General features: G+C 41.1%; 1 protein-coding gene across 11 annotated transcripts in view; it reads left to right on the top strand.

The window, feature by feature from the left end:
• Positions 1–8,601, top strand: part of foxp1b (forkhead box P1b) — a 492,035-nt gene extending 483,434 nt beyond the window's left edge. For all 11 annotated transcript variants that reach the window (XM_080183569.1, XM_080183534.1, XM_080183572.1 and 8 more), the window contains one exon: positions 4,759–8,601. In XM_080183569.1, coding sequence (XP_080039695.1) covers positions 4,759–4,903 — 145 coding nt within the window. In that variant the 3' untranslated portion in view covers positions 4,904–8,601. The remainder of the gene's footprint in view (positions 1–4,758) is intronic.
• Positions 8,602–22,796: the final 14,195 nt, after the last annotated feature.

Raw genomic sequence — 22,796 nt, 5'->3', positions numbered from 1 at the left:
TTATATTCATTGGAGTTTAGGAGAGTGAGAGGGAATCTCATAGAAACTTATAAAATTCTACTAGACAGGATAGATTCAGAAAACTATTGAGAGGGTGCAGAGGAGATTTACAAGGATGTTGCCTGGATTGGGAGGCATGCATCATGAAGATGGGTTGAGGGAGCTAGGTCTCTTCTCCCTGGAGAGACGAGGGTTGAGAGGTGACCTGATAGAGGTTTATAAAATGTTGAGGGGAATAGATAGGGTGGATTCTCGGAGGCTATTTTCCAGGGCTGAAATGGTCGCTACGAGAGGACACAGGTTTAAGGTGCTGGGAAGCAAGTACAGAAGAGATGTTAGGGGTAGGTTTTTCACTCAGAGGGTGGTGAGTGAGTGAGTGGAATCGGCTGCCGTCGGTAATGGTAGAGGCAAACTCGCTGGAGTCTTTTAAAAGACTTCTGGATGAGTATGTGGGATTTAATTGAATTGGGAGTTACAGATAGTTCTTTGGCCTGGTAGGTATGGATAGGATCAGTGCAACTTATGGGCCGAAGGGCCTGTTTGTGCTGTAGTGTTCTATGTTCTTAAAAAAATGTTCCTGATGACGGGGGAGTCCAGAACTAGGAGTCATAGTTTGAAATTAAGGGGTAAACCTTATAGGACTGAGGTAAGGAGAAATTTCTTTATCTAGAGCATGATGAATATGTGGAATTCACTACCACAGAAAGCAGTTGAGGCCAAAACATTGTGTGATTTCAAGAAAGAATTAGTTATAGCTCTTAGGGCTCCAGGGATCAAGAGATATGGGGGGAAAGCAGGATCAGGATATTGAATTTGATGATCAGCCATGATCAAAATGAATGGCGGAGCAGGCCTGAAGGGCCAAATGGCCTACTCCTATTTTCTATGTTTCTAAATATTAAATGGTGAAGCAGGCTCGAGGGCCTAAATTGCCAACTTCTGCTCATAGTTATTATGATTCTTATAATGGCTGCTAACAATTAAAGTTAGATACAAATAGAAAGATTCACTGCAAGCATCTTCCTGAGTGGAACACTTAAAACTCGAGGAACACTTTAAATATATTTGCACACTTCTTCTTTAAGTTTTCAGTTTTTAGGTCTTTTTTCTGAGATGAGCAGAATGTATAGGAAATCTAGCCCCAATCTCTGCTGATGAGTCACATAATGGACCAGTAGAAAGTGTATTAATGTTGCTTGGCTGACAAATGTTCCTTGCCATTTGTTAGGAAGGCCTTGACCTCCAGTCACCAACTCCCCTGACAACTTAACTGAGATCAGGAAGCCAGTATATGGGGAACTTCCAAGTACAAAACCATATCCTACCACACCCTTGGCACAGTGACTTGGGTGTTCCAACACACTGCACCGCCCAATACAAATGCTTCAAAAGAAAAACACACCTGTTTGTAGAAACAAACCCAACATGTTTTAGTGCTGAGGTTGTGAATGTTGTCAGGAAAGTTTTATTTTCTATAAATGATAGCTATATGTGTTAATTTATTATCTTTTTAAATATCTCTACTGTAACTGTAATAACGAATGATAATGCTTCAAATGGTGTATAGCTTTCAGTGTCTTGGAAGGGAATTTGATTAGATGCCAACCATCAGGTATGAGATTTTAACTGTGGCAACAACTACCAAGAAACACCTGTTGTATTTTAAATTTTGTTTTTCAAGCGATGTGAATATTACTTTGCCTGTATTGCTGGCAATCAAAGTGCCGCCATTGCCCAGGCTACTTTCATCACACAATACCTACTAATGTTAAAAGTCAAGTCAGATCACCGACCCTAGCTATTGGTGCTATGATCACATTCATTGCTGAGCATTAATGCCTTTACAAGACATCATAATCTTGTGTTATTGCAGCTGTGGCAATAGAATGAATGAGTCTGTCAGTAAATTGGAGCAAACGTTTTTCTCTTTCTTAATCTCCTTCCTGATACTGCTGGTAGATGATCTCAGGATCAAACCAAGTTAGGAAAAACTCTGATTATTTTAAGCTTTGCTCTAGTATTCTTTGAAAGGTGTCATGCTTCTAGCTATGGTTACAAAAACAAAATGTGTTGAACTTGACAGAAGATGAACAACTGTCACGGTAGCAAGTGCCACTCTGTAATGAGCACTATACGTGGCAGCATGTGTGTGTGTTCCATAGCTCCAACTCCTGCGATCTTTTTGAGAAATAACTATTCAAACAAGGTTGAGTACACAAGTTCAAAAGTGGGATGATTAGATCCAAAATAGCCAACAGCAAAGCCTTTTTTCTTTTTTAATATAACATGGTTAGAGCACAATCCTTTGTATCATTTTGCATAGCAAATGATGCTGATAACAAAATGAGCACTCAAACAAAGGTGTTGAATAATTTTGCCTTTAGCCACTGTAAACCTAAAAGTTGTAATAAATTCTGCAGGATAAAACCGCTCATTCAGTTGCTTACATTATAAGCTTAAAATAATATGCTGCAGACAGCATCATTGCCAGACATTAATGGTGGCTCATATGAAAGGCTACATGATTTATAGATCACTCTTAAAATATCAAAAGGAAAATTAATAGGAGCATTATAGTACCAGACGGCAGTATAATGAGCGCATATATAACAGTATGAAGTAATGGGAGATTGCTGTCCATGCTAAGTATGGATGGTGTTGAGGGCAGAATACTGGAACAGGAAGGGTAAGGCAGGATGGGTGGGTGTGCATTCCCTCTGGATATTCAGTATTTATGGGGATTATTGAGTAAATTCCCCAAGCTGACTCTGGGAAAAAAAACGCATCTTAATGTAATCTTTAAAACTGCCAGTATAAGAGGAAGTTTCCATGTATATGAGATTAGATTTTGTGATTAATTGGTGTGGTTTGTTACATCTTGTGCATCTGCTTTACATCCTATGATTTGAATCCTGTGCAGAAATTAATCCAGCAACTACATTCAAATTTAAAATTAGTCTTTAATGATATCTTGATGTAGTAAAGTTGAGTGATGGTGTCCAGTGTACAGGCTTAGCGCTCCATCTGGAATTGTATATTCTGAACTTGTTATTAGGTATTGGTTAGCATTTTGCAAGCTTTTAAAACTGTGTACGTCTTGTTTACTGTGTCCCATCTGGCACGTTGTGCATGAACGGTAGCTTAGATAAAATCAACATTGCTTTGTACCTAATGTGAAAAATACACAGGTGAAGTGTTGGGTGAAGAATTTGAACACAGAAATAGTTATGTCAAACCACTTGCTGGTATAGCAGCACTCTTTAAAAACCCCCTCACATGCTGTTAAAAGCTTTACATCCTTCTTCAAACACATCAGTAACAAAGTAGATATTGTCAATCGAGGCATTTTCTCATTGTGGCTACAAACCACTGAAGCTTTTTTGTTTTGTTTGAAATGCTGGAAAGTACACATGCAGTGGAATAATTACTGCTCCAGGATAGCACTTTCATCCTGACATGCTTCGAAGTTAGTTACAAAGCAAACCAGCACATAGGGTGCACTTCCAAACAGAGAGCTTCACTCAAAGTTGCTTCTTAGACTAAAGAATGATTATTATGTAGCAAGTAAGGATTGAAATATTGTCAGGAAGTGGGTATTATTAAAGAAATTGGATCTTTGGGTGCTGGAAGTCAGTCAACAAGGAGTGGGCATGAGGGTGAGGGAGACCGAGTCAAATATACTGCTGTTTTTTTCTAAACAGAAAAATGAATGCCTTTAACAAGTGAATTGTTTTGAAAGCAGTAAGGGCGTTCTCTGCTTTTCCACTTTATTTCCTGTTTCAGTGCATGATAGTTAAGCAAAAGAAACAAAATTATTTGAACAAACTGTCTTTTTTTAATTCTGGTCACTCAGGAAGGCACTGTTTGTTCACTGGCATGTTTACATGAGCTTCCTGACAAAGCCACCCCAAAATCTATTTGTGTTTCTGACTAGATTGTTGTAAATGTGATTTACACAGGACATTTTTCAATTGTTATCACTGTGGTTTCATAAAATCAACCCAGCCCTGCTTTCTCCACCACCACCCTCCACGCCACCGCCACCACCCCCCCCCCCCCACCCCCCCCCATTCCGCTCCTCCAAGCCATGGGTTATTCATGTGCTATTCAGTAATGAGAATTTGGCAGATCTCATCTCCTTAGTGCATCCCTTGCCCAGTCCAAGGACTGGGATCATGTTCTGCCTTGTTTACAACTGACAGCATTATTATTCTCGTTAGGAATGCAGTTTCTTATCACACTGTTATGTTTAGCAGGCTTTTTCCCCTCAGCCTGTGTTTCCTGGCAGTGCTTTTCTTCCATTATTGACAGTTTGTAAAAATATGCATTAATTTGGAGTTTAAAACATGTATCATGGTGTCTAGTTGCTGTGTTTGGTTGAAGTTGATTAATGATAGAACCTCACTCAGGGTCATCCTCTAGAGAGAAAGCTCACAGGTTCTGCATGTTAACTAGAGCAGCAGTACTCACAGTGTTCAGTGATCAGCCTCCGCAAGGTGCTTGATAAACAGCTGCTATGTTGTACTTTATTTCATTTAATTTATATTTTCTGAATATCCTGAATCTATTGTTTCATTAGATTAAAGTATCATATGGTTAAGTACAATAATTTTTGTCCATTAATTTGTCAATAGTTTCTTGGGCACTTAATTTAATTCCTTTATTTTTAAATGCTGTGGTAATTACTTTTGCATTCACTTATAAGCTGCCTAAATTATATGCCCCTTTGTTACTAACTATTAAATGGTTTTGTTATAGGTATCCTATCCATGTTAAAGAGGAACCAATGGACCCAGAAGAGATGGAAGGCCCCCTGTCTTTAGTGACAACAGCAAATCACAGTCCAGAACTGGACAATGACAGAGAGTACGAAGAAGACCCAGGGAATGAAGACATGGAATGAGCATGTTTTCCATTTTTCCTGAGATGAAGATTATAATAAAAAGAGAGTTTGTCAGACTTACCTGTGAAATCTCTCCATAATGTGGAAGTTTGGAGGAATTTTCAGCCCCTTTTTGACAAAGTAATGAAATGTTTTAAATGACTTTTAGTGCCATTAAGAATCCCACTGGGGAATGTTTCTGATTTTTTTCTACTTTTTGTTGGAAAAATGGAATTTGTATTCTACATACATTGGATGGACTTGTTTGGTACTTGGGATGTTCCTCTCCTGAAGTCAACATCAGTGTTGAAAGTTACTGAACTGTACAGTCATACACATAGACTTTGCAGCAGATTTTGGACTGCAGTCCTGCCAAGTTGGACTCATGGGTCTGATCTGTTCATAGTTCAAACTGCAGGTAGAGCTCTTCCCAGAACTCGCATATTCAAATGGAAGACTGAGGCTAAAACTGATTTGCACAGTACTGGAAGTGGATTATTAAAATATCACTGCCTTTAATCCATACTTGTTTCCATGGGGCAGGGGAGAAGGGAAAAATAATTTGTGAAAAATAATTAGACAAAATTTTATTGTATCACTGTTTGCTTCTGCTGCACTCGAGCAGTTTTATAATCGTAGGCCACAGGCCTCTGGAGGACCTCATTAAGCTCTATGTTCAGCTGTAGCGGTTGAATGTTAAGATTTTTTTAACCAATGGGACAAATGCCTGACATCAATTTGTAACATACACAGTAGTTTTTTTCTGTCATTCGTTCCCCTTAACTTCATTGAATTTTTATTTTAAAAAAAAGATAAAACAACAATTAAACCTCAGACCAGTTTTTATTCTGTGTACAGTTTAACAACAGCTACATTATTTCATTTGCTTTCATTCAGCAATCAGCAGGCCCGACTTCTATATCGACTGGCGGAATCAATGTTCCACGACTCCAGAGAAGAAAGGTTCACTTTTTAGGAAGGCTGCAGTAATGAAAGAGGGGACGGAATGACAGAAAAACAAAATGACATTTAGTAACTAGCCCTTGTCTCCTGCATAGCACCATAGAATTATTCCTGTTGTTCAGGTTCAGAAAGTAGTGAGGAGACACAGGCGTTGAGTCAAAGAAAGTAGAACATGAAAAGTTTTGTCTGTACAAATAATAATTCGCACGGCAGTTAAGCTTTTCAGTTAAGGTTTATGTCCAGTGCTGTGTTAAGTAGCTCCGTAGGTAGAGACTTGTTATTTCTGTAAACTTAGAAAACTTCACAATAGATGACAAAGTAGAAAGCTATGTCACTAGAGCTTATCTTGCAAGTTTATAGTGATTCTGAAGCAAACTTTACGTGCAGAAAGTAATTCTGTTAATATAGGTCATTGAATTCTTTTCCAAAACTCTCAACATCTTTACTGTTTCAAGACTGCGACTTGGTCACTTTTCTGTCCCCCTCACCCGCCATATATTTATTTAGGACTATATAGGTTGGCAGTTGAAGAAGCTTTCAGAGCTTTATTTATTTTTCCTTTTTTTTAAAGAAAATCAGATAATTTTTCTGAGATTACCAAAGATGATCTAAAAGGTAAATTATATGTTCTCTGTTTGATGCTTTATCTGATGAAGCCAAATATCCTCTTATTGTTGATCAAAGGAGGTACCAGAATTGAGAGGGGGAAATGGCTAAAAAGTAAAATGGACTGATGCACAGACAGTAACCTGTGATGTTAAGGTCTCCTTTTAACAGTGTCTGCAACAGGCCAGGTGGATGTTTGAACCAAAGGTATTATCTCTGAAAATTCAGCTTTCTCTCTCCTATGGTGACCAAGTTTGCTCACTATAGGAAGATGCAATTAGTGACCAAACCAGGGAACTATATCGCTGAGGCCACAAAAAAAGGGAGCATTCCATCAATGGAAGCTGAATGTAGATCCTTTCTGCGCAGATAAGAGTAACACAAAAAGATGAAGATGCAAGATTCATACAGAGAGAAAAGGAATAGCTTCCATGATGGAACTGGACCACAAAATAGTGTTTTAGAATAATGCTCGTTATGGAGGCTGTATTTGAAAGATAGTGTGCCACTTTTGTTTGGAGACCAATATGCTTTGTTGTGCCAAGATTACTTATTTTTGGTTTGCTTTGGCACACATCTTCAAACTTGTTTAGTTTTTGTTCCAGCATTCTTCATACAAAAGCACTCATAAGCTTGGTACAAGAGACATTACAGCAGATTTTTTTTAAGCTTAATCTAATTTTCTGTTAAATGGGCAGTCTGTGGTCTTTTGAAATATATATTTGTAATGGCATTCCAGGCAGCTTCATGAGGATGTGCAGGCAGTAGTTAAATGGGATCATGAGAAGAGATCCCGTACTTTCAAACTGAGTAGCCTGTTGGTTAACTCTGTATTTGAGGGAGTAAGAAGATGGTTAGATTAGTACATTCTCAGCATGTGTAGCTAGACATGACTAAAGTTAACAGCATGAGAAACTGTTAGTACGCATACCTCAGTTCAAACTTTTAGGGAATGATAAATAAAACATTTCACTCAGTTGCACTTAGTTGTATGTCTTGCATGTTTAGTCTAAAGACTAGCAAAATTAGAGCTTGCATATCTAGCAGGTGCCACAGCCTTTCAGCAGAATCAACTCTGAACCTCAGGCTCTTTATGTACAGGACTTCAATGATTGAACATTGTCACCATATCCGTTTGGATATACGGTTGCTTCTAAAGGGTGGGGGTTTGTTACATTGTACATAAATATCCCAATGTGTCGGTGCAAGCCTTTGTCTTTTCTGTTTCTTTTTAAACACTGTTCTTTCAAACAAAAACAAAACTAGTCTGTTAAATCACATTTGCTTTTGTGCAACTGCTTTGTATTGACTATATTAAAAGAAAGCTTTGAAAACTACTGTATGTATTGAAACTGCAAATGTTCTGCACATGTATTTTAATTATTAACCCTTGCTTTAAGAATAACAGGAGTTATTTGCTGACATTTGGGAGAAAATATCCCTTTTTTTTGCTTTAACTGTAGTACAGTTGACAGATTTTAAGTTACTATTGAACGAAGCATTTTGTACAGTTTTGTTTGTGTTAGGCTGTTTTGATACTTCCCGCTTACAAAGGTCCAACCACTGCCCTCTGCAGCTGTCTTAAAAGTTTGAAGGATTTGGAGAAGACAGTTTAAAAAGTCATTTCTCTTCCTGCTGTCGTGAATACTTAGCATGATGAATTCCAGGGCCAGTTGCAGTGAAGTAATGATTATTAAAACTGGGGAGTGTCAACCTGTTGAATAATTTTTTTTTAAAAAAAAAAGAACTTTACAAGGTGCCAAGATGTAAAGATAATTTGTTACATGCTTTTTCTCTAAGAAAAGCATACATTATCATGATCGGAGTACCATGATTCAGGTAACTTCAATGTCAGGAATGAGAGTCACAGCCTTCTATACTGTCACAAGCCAGTGAATAAATATCTGATTGTTTCTTAAAAGGTTGTTTGGAAATGGTACAGAATGAGGACATTGTGTTATCATGGTGCTTTGAACGTTGTTGCTGCCAGTTAAGAGATTATTGTAGAAGCATACAGGAACTCATTCCTTACATCAGTGTAATCCATCATTCCATGTCTGTTGATACAGACAATAAAAAAATTCATTGTGTAGTCAGTACTAATTACTGACATTAGCATTCTCAAATGCAATAAAAATGCTGGTTGTTCACACCGTTTGCAGTGTTGTCATTTTCAGGGTGATGTTGATCCCTGCCAAGCCCAAAGTCATCATTTTCCAGTATTGTTCCCATTTTTATCATGCATCGTATGAAAGATCTTTCATAACAGATGAAATGGCTAGTTATCAAGCACTATTCTGACATTTTACTGACCCAACCATAAAGATGACCAATACAAGTGCCAGTGCTTAAACATTAAATTCTCCCATAATTAATAATGTCGGTTAAACTGTCTCCTTGTAACAGCAATTTAGGTAACTGCATTTGATCAGCTATAAATTCTAACTGCATTAAAATTCTAGAAATATTAGTAATATGGATTTCTTGATGGAAATTATTGCTGATCACAAGTGGTTTGTTTTAACGACCAATGCACAGGTCATGTTGGCCACAAAACTGAGTACACAGGTCAGGTCTGTACACTTTTAATCTTGTGAAACACGCAATTACAAATAGTTGCATTGATTTGTTAAAAAGCTTTAGGTGACATGAATTGTTTCCAGTTTATCTTATTGCTCAGGATTATGAATGTCGGGGGTATAATTTTAATTTGGGTCACAGAATGATCAGGGTCACTACAGGAAATGTGCAATCAAATATATGATTAGCTCACTATCTTTAAAAACTCCCCTGTGGAATCTGCACTTTGCTGGATTGGCAGGTTGCTTGAAAAAATATCTTTAGATGTTTTGCACAAATGTTCAGAAAATTTGTTTAGCAAATATTAGCACATGTTGTAATGGGATACAGAAGTAACTCGACACTTCTTGCATTCCTCGTTAAGTTGACCCCTTTTTAAAACACACATGCTTCTTATTATTCTGCGCCCAAGTAGAAAATCCACATTTAGAGAATTTCCATCAAGTGCGGAATGTCTCTGGCACATGCACAGCTGAATAATTCAAAATACTTGAGCTTACAGAGAACAAACAATTCAAGAATCTCAACAGCTGCTACATTTCTTATTGAAGATCTGCTTTCAAATGGAATTTAATCAGTTTTCAAATTAAAAATACTTTACAACACGAGAGGACTGTTATTAAATGGGGTATCTTGAAATAAAAATGCTTACAAACATCTGTTGCACTATAATTGTGCAATAATTGTTACAAAATTTCATGCAAAACTTTTGTTTTACTTGCATCTATTCAGTGAATTAATTATATGGCAGTGAAAATATTGGCCAATATTCCAGATGAAAATACATTAACTTCACTAACCTACACCTGTCAAAGCAGCTAGATCATACATATATTTAGACCACTTTAACATACCTTAAATAGACTACAAACACCTAATTCAATAAATTATAGGCAAACAGCACTAAAAAGGAACGCTATGTAGCCCATTAGCCATAAAAATATGTTTGCTATACATATGAATTGCACATATAAATTGAACTCCAGCAGAGTGATGGATTGTTAACCTCCATTAAGATTTTGAATATGTTTTCTATATTCAACACAGCCAATACTGGAAAATTTTAATTTATGTTTATACTGAAAAGAATTCCTATCACTTAATGCGCAATACTTATAAACCTAGAAATTACTCTGTGATATCAGTGGACAAACATTCATCACTTTCATTTCAAATTTCTCGGCCTGCTATTTTAACAGTATTGTTAAAGTAAACTGGCTAACACATCCATTAAAATTGCCAACACCGGACTTTTATGTGAACTTGAAAATATTCGATTGGTAATCACCAGCAGTAATTTCTAGCAATTAAAATGCACATTGATAAACATGACACTTTGCACTTCTGATGTGATTAAATGTGTTTTGAGAGTTAATTTTATTTTCATTTGAAAGTGCAGGAGTTTTCAAAATTAAACCCCCTTCTCACTACATGACATTTTATAATTGCTCTCTAATAAAAGTCATTGTGGTTCAGCTATTCTCTATATTAATAAACCTTATGCTAAACAGTTTAGACAAGTGCATAGAGCTTTCTAACAGTTTAAAAGACACAGGCCAGAATTCTCTAATATCATACCCCTTGCCACTGCTGCCAGTGAGATCAGAAAATTTGGTGCTCAATGAAATCTCCATTCACAGCACTGGGATTGGAGTCCCAGCCACAGATATGGGCAGAGAATCCCAGCCATAAGCAGCTCAGAAATAGACTTTTGCAGTTTTAGTGTAATGTCTGTGATGCCTAAGTGCACTAGATTGGCTGGAATATTTCAGGAATGATTAGCCTTTTAGTTACTCAAAAGTCTTAAATCAAAAATCTAATCTATAATTATCCCAGCAAGTGGGACCTACGGAATTGTTTCACAATTGTAATGATTATTACATTTAAAAGGCAACATTTTGAATTTTGTCATAAAAACTACATCTAAAATAATGAGTTCCTTGGTGATTAGCAACATAAAGCAACCAGTTTGACTACTTGAACGTGCAACCTTTAGAATTTGTTCTTACGAAATCGCAGCACTGTGTAAATTCTGTTATTTGTTGACTGTGCTTAATGTTAAAGTTCCACATTATTTATTCTCACACTCAGGGGGTGAGATACTCCAGCCTCCCAGCTGCATGGTTCCCACCAATGGGAGGTGGCATGTTGTTTGCTAGCAGCGGGATTCGCTGGTCCTCCCACTGGGAATTCCCACTGATGTCACCTGACACCAACGGGAAACCCTACACTCTTGGCAGGATTGGAGAATCCCGCCAGCGTGAACAGCCGGAGAATTCCTGCCAGGATCTCTTTTTTAGGGCAAAATTTTGCCATCCAGGTGAGATGTGTTCCAGGGTGGAAAAGTTCTGAAAATTGTCAGGTCAGGATCCCACGTGTTTTGACCCTCTTTGCTCTGGTTGAGGCAATTACTGAGACAACGACTTTCTTCTGTCCAAACACCAGACAATTCCCATGCTGCGTCAGCACCTCTACAGGGCCACTGAGACAAGTGTACAGTGGAAAGCCCTTTCGTCAGTAGCGCTAACAAGCTGAAAAGTCTTTGATCAGTTACACTGAAGAGCCCAAGCCATGGTGAGGTTAAAGGCTGCTTTTCAAAGTACTTCTCTCAGAGGAGTGATTGCCAACTTCTTGCAAAGCACTTCACCTATTTAGCATGTATCTATTGTCAGCTCTCAATGCATGGAAGTAGCTTATGCAGCTGCAACTTCCACTCTGATGAAGGGAAAGATCACAAGCCACACCACCATCAACAACTCCAGCAATCACAGGAATTACACCAACAGCAATACCTGCTGCTTTCTCCACTGCATGCCCCTCTGCACTAAGAAGTCTCACAACACCAGGTTAAAGTCCAACCAGTTCATTTGATAGTAAGCCCACAAGCTTTCGGGGTTTGCCCTTTCATCAGGTGAGTGGAGAGTTCTGGTCTCAAACAGGGCATGTAAAGGCATATACAGTTTGCAGAATACTGATTAGAATGCGTGTCTTTACAGCTAACCTGCTATTCAAGTCCTAAAGGTACAGACAATGTGAGTGGAGATAGCATAAGACACAGGCTATAGACATGTGTATTGTCTCCAGATAAACTGGTTGGACTTTACCCTGGTGTTCGAACATAGAACACTACAGCGAGTTCACCTCTACCACCACCGACGGCAGCCGATTCCACTCAGTCACCACCCTCCGAGTGAAAAACTTACCCCTAACATCTCCTCTGTACTTTTTCTCAGCACCTTAAACCTGTGTCCTCTTGTAGCGACCATTTCAGCTTTGGGAAATGGCCTCTGAGAATCCACCCTATCTATTCCTCTCAACGTTTTATAAACCTATATCAGGTCACCTCTCAACCTTCATCTCTCCAGGGAGAAGAGACCTAGCTCCCTCAACCTATCTTCATAAGGCATGCCTCCCAATCCAGGCAACATCCTTGTAAATCTCCTCTGCACCCTTTCAATAGCTTCCACATCCTTCCTGTGGTGAGGCGACCAGAACTGCGCACAGTATTCCAAGTGGGGTCTGACAAGGGTCTTACAAGGTTGCAGCATTACCTCCCGACTCCTAAACTCAGTCCCTCAATTAATGAAGACCAGTACACCATACACCTTCTTGACCACATCCTCCACCTGCGAGGCCAATTTAAGAATCCTATGGACCCCAAGATCCTTCTGCTTCTCAGCACTGCTAAGACTCCTACCCTTGATCCTTCATCCCATTGGCCCTGCCAAAATGGACCACTACACATTTATCTGCGTTGAAGTCCATCTGCCACTTCTCTGCCCAGTTTTGCATCCTATCTATGTCTCGCTGCAACTTCTGACATCCCTCCAGACTATCCACAACACCACCGACCTTCGTATCGTCAGCGAACTTACTAACCCATCCCTCCACTTCCTCATCCAGGTCATTTATGAAAATGACAAACAGCAAGGGTCCTAGAACAGATCCTGGGGTGTTGTGAGACTTCTTACTGTGTTTACCCCAGTCCAATGCCAGCATCTCCACATCATGGCCCCTCTGCACAGCAGGGAGGATAGCATTTATCCTAGGCTGCTTAGAGATGCAAGGGATGAGATTGCTGGGCCTCTGACGCGAATCTTTGTCTCTTCTTTGGACACAGGTGAGGTCCCAGAGGACTGGAGGATAGCAAACGTGGTACCGCTGTTTAAAAAGGGTAGGAGGGATAGCCCAGGTAACTATAGGCCAGTGAGCTTAACGTCAGTGGTAGGTAAGTTGATGGAGAGGATTCTTAGGGATAGGATGTATGCACACTTGGAGCGTTGCGATCTGATTAAGGATACGCAGCATGGCTTTGTCAAGGGGAAGTCTTGCCTTACGAATTCTTTGAGGAGGTGACAAAAACGGTTGATGAAGGATGAGCCGTTGATGTCATCTATATGGATTTCAGTAAGGCGTTTGACAAAGTCCCTCATGGTAGGTTGGTACAGAAGATTAAAGCTCATGGGACATGTGGTCAGGTATCTAGATGGGTAGAGAACTAGCTTGCAAAGAGGAGTCAGAGAGTAGTTGTGGAGGGGTCTTTTTCTAGCTGGAGGTCTGTCATTAGTGGTGTGCCGCAGGGCTTGGTACAGGGACCTCTTCTCTTTGTAGTGTATATTAATGATTTGGAAGAGGGAGTAGGTGGTGTGATCAGCAAATTTGCTGATGACACCAAGATGGCTGGATTGGCGGGCAGTGAGGAGCAGTGTCTGGCAATACAGCGGGATATTGATAGGCTGGTTGATTGGGCAGGTACATGGCAAATGGAGTTTAATCCGAATAAATGTGAGGTGATGAATTTTGGCCGGAATAATGTAAGGGGAAGTTATATGATAAAAGGTAAGCCCGTAAGGAGTATAGAGTCGCAGCGAGACCTGGGGGTGCAAGTGCACAAGTCTTTGAAGGTGGCAGTGCAAGTGGAGAGTGTGGTGAAGAAAGCCTATGGTATGTTAGCCTTTATAGGAAGGGGTATAGAATATAAGAGTTGGAGTCCAATGTTGCAGTTGTACAGAACATTGGTTAGGCCGCATTTGGAGTACTGCGTCCAGTTCTGGTCGCCTTACTACCGGAAGGACATGGGGACTCTGGAGAGAGTGCAGAGGAGGTTTACCAGGATGTTGCCTGGTATGGAAGGACTGGGGTATGAGGAAAGATTGAAGAAATTGGGGCTCTTTTCTCTTGAAAGACGGCGACTGAGGGGGGATCTAATAGAGGTATATAAGATTATGAAGGGTATAGATAGAGTAAACAGAGGTAAGCTATTCCCTACAATAGAGACACGTAGGACAAGGGGCCATGGTCTTAAGGTGAGGGGGGAGAGGTACAACACAGATATTAGAGGGAGGTTTTTCACACAGAGGGTAGTGGGGGTATGGAATGCTCTGCCAAGTAAGATGGTGGAGGCAAACACGCTAGAGTCCTTTAAGAGTAACTTAGACAGGCACATGAGTGGTTGGAGATGGGTGGATATAGGAGATTCTTTTAAATAAGGGTCATTAGCATTGGGGCGTCCCTGGTAATGTAAATGGGTATAGTATGATAATAATGTTTTTTCTCTTTTCATTCACAGGTTTTAAGTTGGTCCACTTCGTGTCCAACGAGGGGCATACACGCGATGGGTCGTACTGGGGCTGCTCTTGGTTGTTCGAATTTGGCCTAGTGCTTCATGTCATTAGTGTGTGCCTAAACTGGACCAGATACTGGGCAAGACAACAGCTCAGTGACTATCGCTGATTGCTGTGCAGACACATGGATTTGGGCAGGTGTCTGTGGGAGTTTGCGCATTCTCCCCATGCTTGTGTGGGTTTTCTCTGGGTGCTCCGGTTTCCTCCCACACCCCAAAGATGTGCTGTTAGGCTGATTGGCAGGAATAAATTGTCCCTAAATCAGTTTCCCTCAATCTGGATGGCCATAAAACATTAGACAGGGGTCGTGGTGGAGAGGGGGACTGGTGGTGTTGAGATAGAGGTGCAGGCTCGTTGGGCAGAAGGGCCTGTTTCCCGGGCTGATTTTGTTCTTCGTTGTTCTTTGTACTGAGATTCAGTGGGAAGGAGGTGCCACTGCAATACAGGGACTACAAACAGAGGATCAGCTCTCCCATCATGTCTGAGCACTCGTGCCTCAGGAGGCTCACGCTCTCGTGGTGGGTCACTGCTGACATCTGCAGTCTCCTGGAGCAAGACCTTCTTCCCAGTGGAGCAGGTTGGCATGCATTGTCAACACCACTGGTCTTTGCCTCTCATCAGACAGTGTGCTCTTCCACAAGGAAGGATAGCAGGGAGGTGGGTCAGTGATTTGTTATTAAGTGAGCCTTGAGCTGAGGAATGTGCAGCTGAAGGAGTTCAGGTATGGAGCAGCAGAGCAGAGAGTGTGAACAATAAGAACAAAGGGAAATAGAAAGTATTAGAAAGAGTGGACCGTAACAGTAAGTGAATTAACAATGAGTCTAAGCACAGAGCAGATTTAGAGGCATTCACAAAAATTCCTTAAGTTCAAGCTCAAGGTTTCTGAATGGCTGGAGTCACCATGAACCATCATGGAGGCTGAGAGTAACCGGGATCATACATTCCATGAGGTGGTCGCATTAAGGCTGTGAAAATCCAACCATTGGGAAGAGAGGAAACTGGCAGGAAGTGCAGGAGTCTGCAGAGTGTCTGCCTGTTACAAACTGGTCCTTAGCACTGAAGACTGCTGGGAGTGATGACACCTTGAAGGAATCCAACCTAGATCATGATACCCATGAATAACTAGTGCACAGGTAACATTCCATATGTTATAGGAGATTAGTTAGGACAACTGTGCAATTCTGCAACCATTATTGTGAGTCCTGCAAGGTGTATATCCTTCCCGATGTCAGAATAAAGGACTTCATGGAGACGGTGCAGAATATTCTGCAAGGAGAAGGGGGTGGAGCATCCAGAGGCTACTTGCAGTCATGATTGAGTGATGGAGAATCTATTCGGTCCATGAGTGCTGTAATTTCTCCAGCCTGAGGGCATTTGTCTTTTTCCATGGAGAGATTGTGACCCTCACAGAGAGTTCCATCCAACAGAGGAGTCTGTGGATACTGAAGATGTGCACAGACCTGCATTCCATCACCTTGTCAATTAATTCAATGCAGCAATGGCAAGGCACGAGGGAGATAAGTCACCTGGATTCTACCCCAGCTCCTTAGCTAGCTCAGATCTGCAGGGATGTGTGTTTGCCAGACAGAAAAAGTGGCTGCCTCTTACTACTGGTGGAACTCCCAGAACACTCCTTTTATAAACAACGGCTTCTCAGCCTTCTGCCATCGGCCCTGATGCCTCGACTACCTACAACAACAGACAAGGTCCAAAATCTATGCAAGGGCCTCTAAGCCTCAGGCAGTCAGGGGATGTTGGCCAGTCAGAGGTCAGGGGCAGCAACACATAGCAAAGTCAGTATGAGCACTGGAAGAGCTCCTTCCTGCATTTGGGTTCACTGCCATTCAGATTATTTGGCTGTGAAGCCTTGTTTCTGCTGCGCACCTCAATAAACCTTTTATTCATGCTAGATGCTCTCAACTGAAGCTGGCCTGTGGGGTCTCATCTACAGCCTTGCTCCCTGAATGGGCTGGATGCAATGGACTACGTCATGTCTGTTCAGTATCCCAGGCTTGTTACGATGCGCTGTGCACCTGAATACTGGATGGTGCAGTGCAAAATGAAAGAGGTGACAGTAACACTGATTGAAGTAAAGTTTTATTGTCTCCTTGTATATAACTCATTGTACCTTGTCTGTGGTCCAATGGATCCTACATCTCCCATCAGCTGTCTCTCTTCTATATCTTCATCTTCCGGAAGTGTATAATGATTGGTAATGTCCTCTTTATTCAACAGCACCTCAGTTCTGCAGCACCAGGTGATGCAGGGTACCGCAGGCCACCACAATAGGTGAGAGCATTATATTCTAAAGGGTGAACAGTCTGGGCATGTTAATTCCATTTTCAGTAGCTCAGTTGCCTCCTGAGGTCCACCCAAGGCAGGTATTGCACCTCTCCCCTGCATTTCTGTGTGTGTGTGTGTGTGTGTGTGTGTGTGTGTGTGTGTGTGTGTGTGTGTGTGTGTGTGTGTGTGTGTGTGTGTGTGTTGTGTGTGTGTGTGTGTGTTCCACACTGACATTGGAAGGCATGTTTTCAATTGGTGGCCTTGTTGCTGAATATCTGTCACTGAAGGTGTGCGGCAATCCAGAAATGCCGTGGCACCTGGGACCACTGCACCATGTAGGTGTCACAGTTGCTTTCCAGAAATAGTGCGCACATCTGAATAATCCACTTTTGGTGGCTCCAGAATAGTTGGACGTTGATGGAATGGAAGCTCTTCCCATTGATAAAGATCACTAGCTGGTCTATGGGTGCCTTGATGGTCACATCTGTGCAGTCAATGCCACTTCCCACATGGGGGAATCCAACGATGGCCCCAAAACTGATGGTCCTGTCTACCTAACCATCCAGATCAGTGCCGAATTGCCCACAATCATCGGTCCTCTTGAACATGGCATTGGTCAACCCCTTGACGGACTACAGCCTGGGAGATCCTGCACATGACCACAAAGATTCCTTGGAAACTGCTGGAGACATAGAAATTGGCAACTGTGGTGAACTTCAACACCACCTTCATGGAGTACCCACCAGCCCACATGGATTGTAATTCTTCCTGTAGCGTGACAAAGGGATCAGTGACAGCCTTCCTGGAGAACCTTGGGGGATATTTGGACAAAGTTCTACCTCAGGTCATAGAATCCCTACAATGCAGAAAGAGACCATTCAGCCCATGGAGCCTGCACCGACTGCAATGCTGCCCAGGCTCTATCCCATAACCAATTCATTTATCCAGCTGGTCCCCCTGACACTAATGGACAATTTAGCATGGTCACCTAACCTGCAAGTCTTTGGACTGTGGGAGAAAACCGGAGCACTGGAGGAAACCCATGCAGACACTGGGATAACATGCAAACTCTATACAGACAGTGACCCAAAGCCAGAATTGAATCTGGGACCCTGCAGCTGTGAATCAGCAGTGTTAACCACTGTGCCACCAAAGTGCCACCCAGGTGGTGCACTCTGTCTTGGAGATTTGTGCATGAGGCAGTCAGTGTGCCCCCTTGGCACTTCTCCAGCATCCCCATTCCTTTTGCTGGACCTGAGGTTCCTGATGTGCCCTACAAGTGCCTGGAGCTTCCTCCCTTTGAACTGCCCCTTCTCCTCACTGAGAGCAGCTCCAAAGAAGCTGAGCAGATATAAATCATACAAATGAAGCAGCACACATTTCAGACCAAAATTTCACAAAATGACGATTGTAAACCACGAGTCAAATTCAAGTTATAGAACTGATGTAGGGATGGATTGTATTTTGAGTATGTTACTGTGTGATAATTGATTATGAATTATTTATGTGGCTTAATCACAGAATTATAAAACAGTACAACACTGAAGAAGACTTTTCAGTTTATTGAGGCTGCACCAGCTCTTTCAAAGAATAATAGTTAGTCCACTATCCCACTCTTCCCCATATCCCTGCAATTTTTCCTCCTTAAAGTTTTTGTCAAACTCCTTATTAAAAGCTCCAATTGAACCAGAATCCAGCACCCTATCTGGCAGTGCATCCCCAATCTTTGCATAGAAATATTTTCTTCATGTTGCCCCTGGTTGTTTCTCTATGTCTTTTGGTTATTAAACATTCACCCATTGGAAACATTTATTCTAACTAAATCCTTCTTGATTTAAATGTCTGTATCAAACATCCTGCTCTCCCTGGAAAGACGAAGGCTGAGAGGTGACCTGATAGAAGTTTTTAAAATTATGAGGTGCATAGATAATGTGAACAGTTGGAAGCTTTTTCCCAGGGCAGAAATGACAATTACAAGGGGGCACAAGTTCAAGGTAAGGGGGGGAAAGTTCAGTAGAAATGTGCAGGGGAATTTTTTACACAGAAGCTAATAGGGGCCTGGAATGCACTGCCAAGTTAAGTGGTTGAGGCAGTTACATTAACGACATTTAAGGTTTATTTGGAAAGACACATGAACAGGCAGGAAATAGAGGGATACAGGCGATTGGTTGAGGTAGGACGATGTGAGTGGTGCAGACCTGGGAAGCTGAAGACCCTGTTCCTGTGCTGTTCTTTGTTTTTATCTTCTCCACCTTCTCTTCTCTAAGCAAACCATGCCCAGCTTCTTCAGTCCGTTCACATCACTGTAATCCCTCACGCCTGGAACCGTTATAATAGATTTCTTTCATTTCCTTTCCAAATCTTTCATGTCCAATCTAAAGTGTGGTGCCCGTAACTGGCAAATACTTCAGCTGGGGCCAAACAAGTGGTTTATATGAGTTTAGTGAAACCTGCTAGCATGATGTATTCCTTTGCTCCTACTTATAAAGTCTGGGATCCCACCTGCTTTATTAACTGCTTTGTTAACCTCTCCTGCCACAGTCAAAGATTTATACACAAATACAATATTGAACCCCCTGTAAAACTGTACCATTTAACTTGTATTGTCTCTCCCCATTCTGCCTACCAAAATATCTCATTTGTTTTGAATTTCATCCATCACATTGTCACCCAATCCACCAACTTGTCGCTGCCCCCTCGAAGTCTGTTACTGTCTTCTTCATTGACTAACTTCCAAGTTTCAGGTCAATTTTACAGGGTGCCCTGTACCCCCAGCCTAAGATGTTAATTTGAATCAAAAACAGCCATGGTCTAGCTCAGAACCTTGGGGAGTGCCCTCCAGTCTAAAAAACAGTCATTGACTACAACTCTGCAATACGCTACCGCTTTCTCATGTATGCCATACACTTTAATTTGATATTGTTAACATATATGTTGTACCCAATCAAATTTTCCTTTTTCCCATCTTTCGTGGGATGTGAGTGCCACTGGCCTGGCTAGCATTTCTTGCTTATTTCTAATTGCCCTTGAAAAAGTGGTGGTGTGCTGCCTTCTGAAACCATTACAGTCCACATGGTGTAGGTACACCCACAGTGCTATTAGGGAGGGAGTTGCAGGATTTTGACCCAGTAACAGCGAGGGTATGATTTTTATAGTTCCAAGTCAGGACGGTGTGTGTCTTGGAGGGGAACTTACAGATGGTGGTGGTCTCATGCATCTGCTGCCCTTATCCTTCTAGGTGGTAGAAGGTTTGATGGAGTTCATCAAATACCTTTAGAAAGTCCGTATACTCAATAGCAATTGCACTATCCTCATCTAGCCTTCCAAGACCTTTCAGAAAAACTCAACCGCGTTAATCAAACTTGATTTGTCTTTGACATGTATGTGGTGGCTCTCCTTAATTAGCCCATGCTTCTCGAAATGATTGTCAATTTTCTCACAGATCAGTATTTCAAAGTTTCCCCATCAATCAGGTTAAACGGACTGATCTGTTTATCCTTCCCTTTTTTGAACAAGGAGATAATATTTGCAGCCTTTGGAACCACCTTTGTGTTTAACAATGATTGGAAGATTTATGAGCAATGCCTCTGCAATTGCTACCCTTACTTTCTTCATCAACCTAAGATCAATCCCATCACTGAAGCATTGTTTTTCTCTCCTCTTTTCATTAATTTATCTCATTCAATATCATGATAAACTTCTTGTTTAGCCTAGATTTGAAAAAGTCACCCTCTTTGGTAAATACCAGTGCTAAGTATTTGTTTAGTACCCTAGCCATGCCGCCAATAGGTCTCTATTTTGGTCCCTAATCTATCCACCACCCTATTAACAATGCTTTAACTGTTAAAATGCCTACATGTGAGCTTGGGATTCTTCTTTATGTTCGTGCTAGTCCATTCTCAAACTATCTTGTTTCCACTCTTTTTATCTTTCATACTTTTCCTCTGCATTTTTCACCTTCCCCATATAATCAAGCTAACATTTGTCAAACATCCTATTTCCCTGCTTCATCCAGCTCTCCCTGAGGCTCTAGCTTTGGTTGTCTTTCTCTCCTCCTTGTGGGAAAGCACCTGGATTCTACCTGAAAGAATTTGATTTGATTTGATTTGATTTGATTTGATTTGATTTATTGTTGTGGCATGTATTAGTATACAGCGTAAAGTATTGTTTCTCACGTGCTAGTGTGCAGAGAAACATCAGCTTAATGTGAGGTAGGTCCATTCAAAGGCCTGATGGCAGCTTGGAAGAAACTGTTCTTGAATTGGTTGGTATGCAATCTCTGAGTTTTGTACCTTTTCCCTGACAGAAGAAGCTGGAAAAGAATATGTCTGGGGTGCATGGGATCCTTGATTATGCTGGCTACTTTTTTGAGGCAGTGGGAAGCATAGACAGAATGAATGGATGGGAGGCTGGTTTGCATGATGTACTGGACTTCTTTTATGATCCTTTGTAGTTTCTTGCGCTCTTGATCAGTGCAGGAGCCGTACCAAGCTGTGATACATCCAGAAAGGATGTTTCCTGTGGTGCATCTGTAAAAGTTGACAAAAGTTGTAGTGGACATGTCGAATTTCCTTAGTCTTCTGAGAAAATAGAGGCGTGTTGGACTTCATTAACTGTTGTGTCAGTGTGGGAGAACCAGGACAGGTCGTTGATGCTCTGGACACCTAAAAACTTGAAGGTCTCGACCGTTCCACTTCATCCCTGTTTATATAAACAGGGGCATGTTCTCCACTATGTTTCTTGAAATCCATGACTAACTCCTTTATTTTAGTAACATTAAGGGAGAGATTATTGTCATCACACCAATTCACCAGATTCTCTATCTCTCGCCTGTACTCTGTCTCATCATTGTTTGAGATCTGACCCATTATGGTGGTGTCAAACTTGAAAATCGAGTTGGAGCAGAAAGAAATCCTTTTTCAAGCTTACCCATTTCTGTCTTTGACTCCAAATTATACAGGCCAGGTTACGGCTCAATACGCTGAAATGAGCCTTTCTCCATGTAGATATTTTTATTCTAGATTGCTTCTTGTCCTTGTCCATAAATAATCTAAACTTTTTGGTATTTTGATCCCTATTCTTAAGGTTCTGCCTGACCTCACTATTCTCAATGAGACACATTGCATTTCCTGGGAATGAATCCAGTGAGATTCCCTTACTTGTTCAGTCAGAAACATGTTGCTCAAGAAAATTCTCCAAATTCATTTTGGTAGGAAGATGGTGGAGAGAAAATATAAAATATAGGGTACATTTAATATAAGGTAAAATACTAAAGTGGGTGCAGGAACAGAGAGACCTGAGTGTATATGTGCATAAATCATTGAAGATGACAGGAATGATTGAGAGAATGGATAATAAAGCACACGGTGGCTTTATCAATGAGTACAGAAGCTAGAAAGTTATGTTAAACTTCAATAAAACATTGGTTCAGCATCAACTGGAATATTGCATCCAGTTCTGGGCCCCATACCATAGGAAGGCTGTAAAGGCATTGGAGAAGGCATAGAAAAGATTCATGACAGTGATCCAAAGATTAAGGAACTTCAGTTATGTAGATAAGTTGCAGAAGTTGTGACTCCTCCTTGGAAAAGGCTGAGAGGGGGTCTGAACAGAGCAGATAAGGGGAAACTGCTTCTAATTGTGAAAGGATCAAAGACCAGAAGGTACAAAATTAAGTGAATGGCACCAGATGAATTGCTCCTTCAGAGAGTTAGCATAGACACAATGGGCCGAATAACCCCCTAATCTGCTGTAATTGTTTTATAATTCTATGATAACAGATTTCAAAACCCATCTCTTCCTGCGCCTTAACTGCTTCGTTGAATGTTGGGGCAGTTATATTAAAATTTAGTCATTGA

This window comes from Carcharhinus amblyrhynchos, chromosome 3, assembly GCF_965287045.1.
Source record: "Carcharhinus amblyrhynchos chromosome 3, sCarAmb.v2.hapA, whole genome shotgun sequence".
Taxonomy (NCBI): Eukaryota; Metazoa; Chordata; class Chondrichthyes; order Carcharhiniformes; family Carcharhinidae; genus Carcharhinus; species Carcharhinus amblyrhynchos.
Note: the sequence above shows the minus strand (reverse complement) of the source record. Positions and strands in the feature narration are given on the sequence as shown.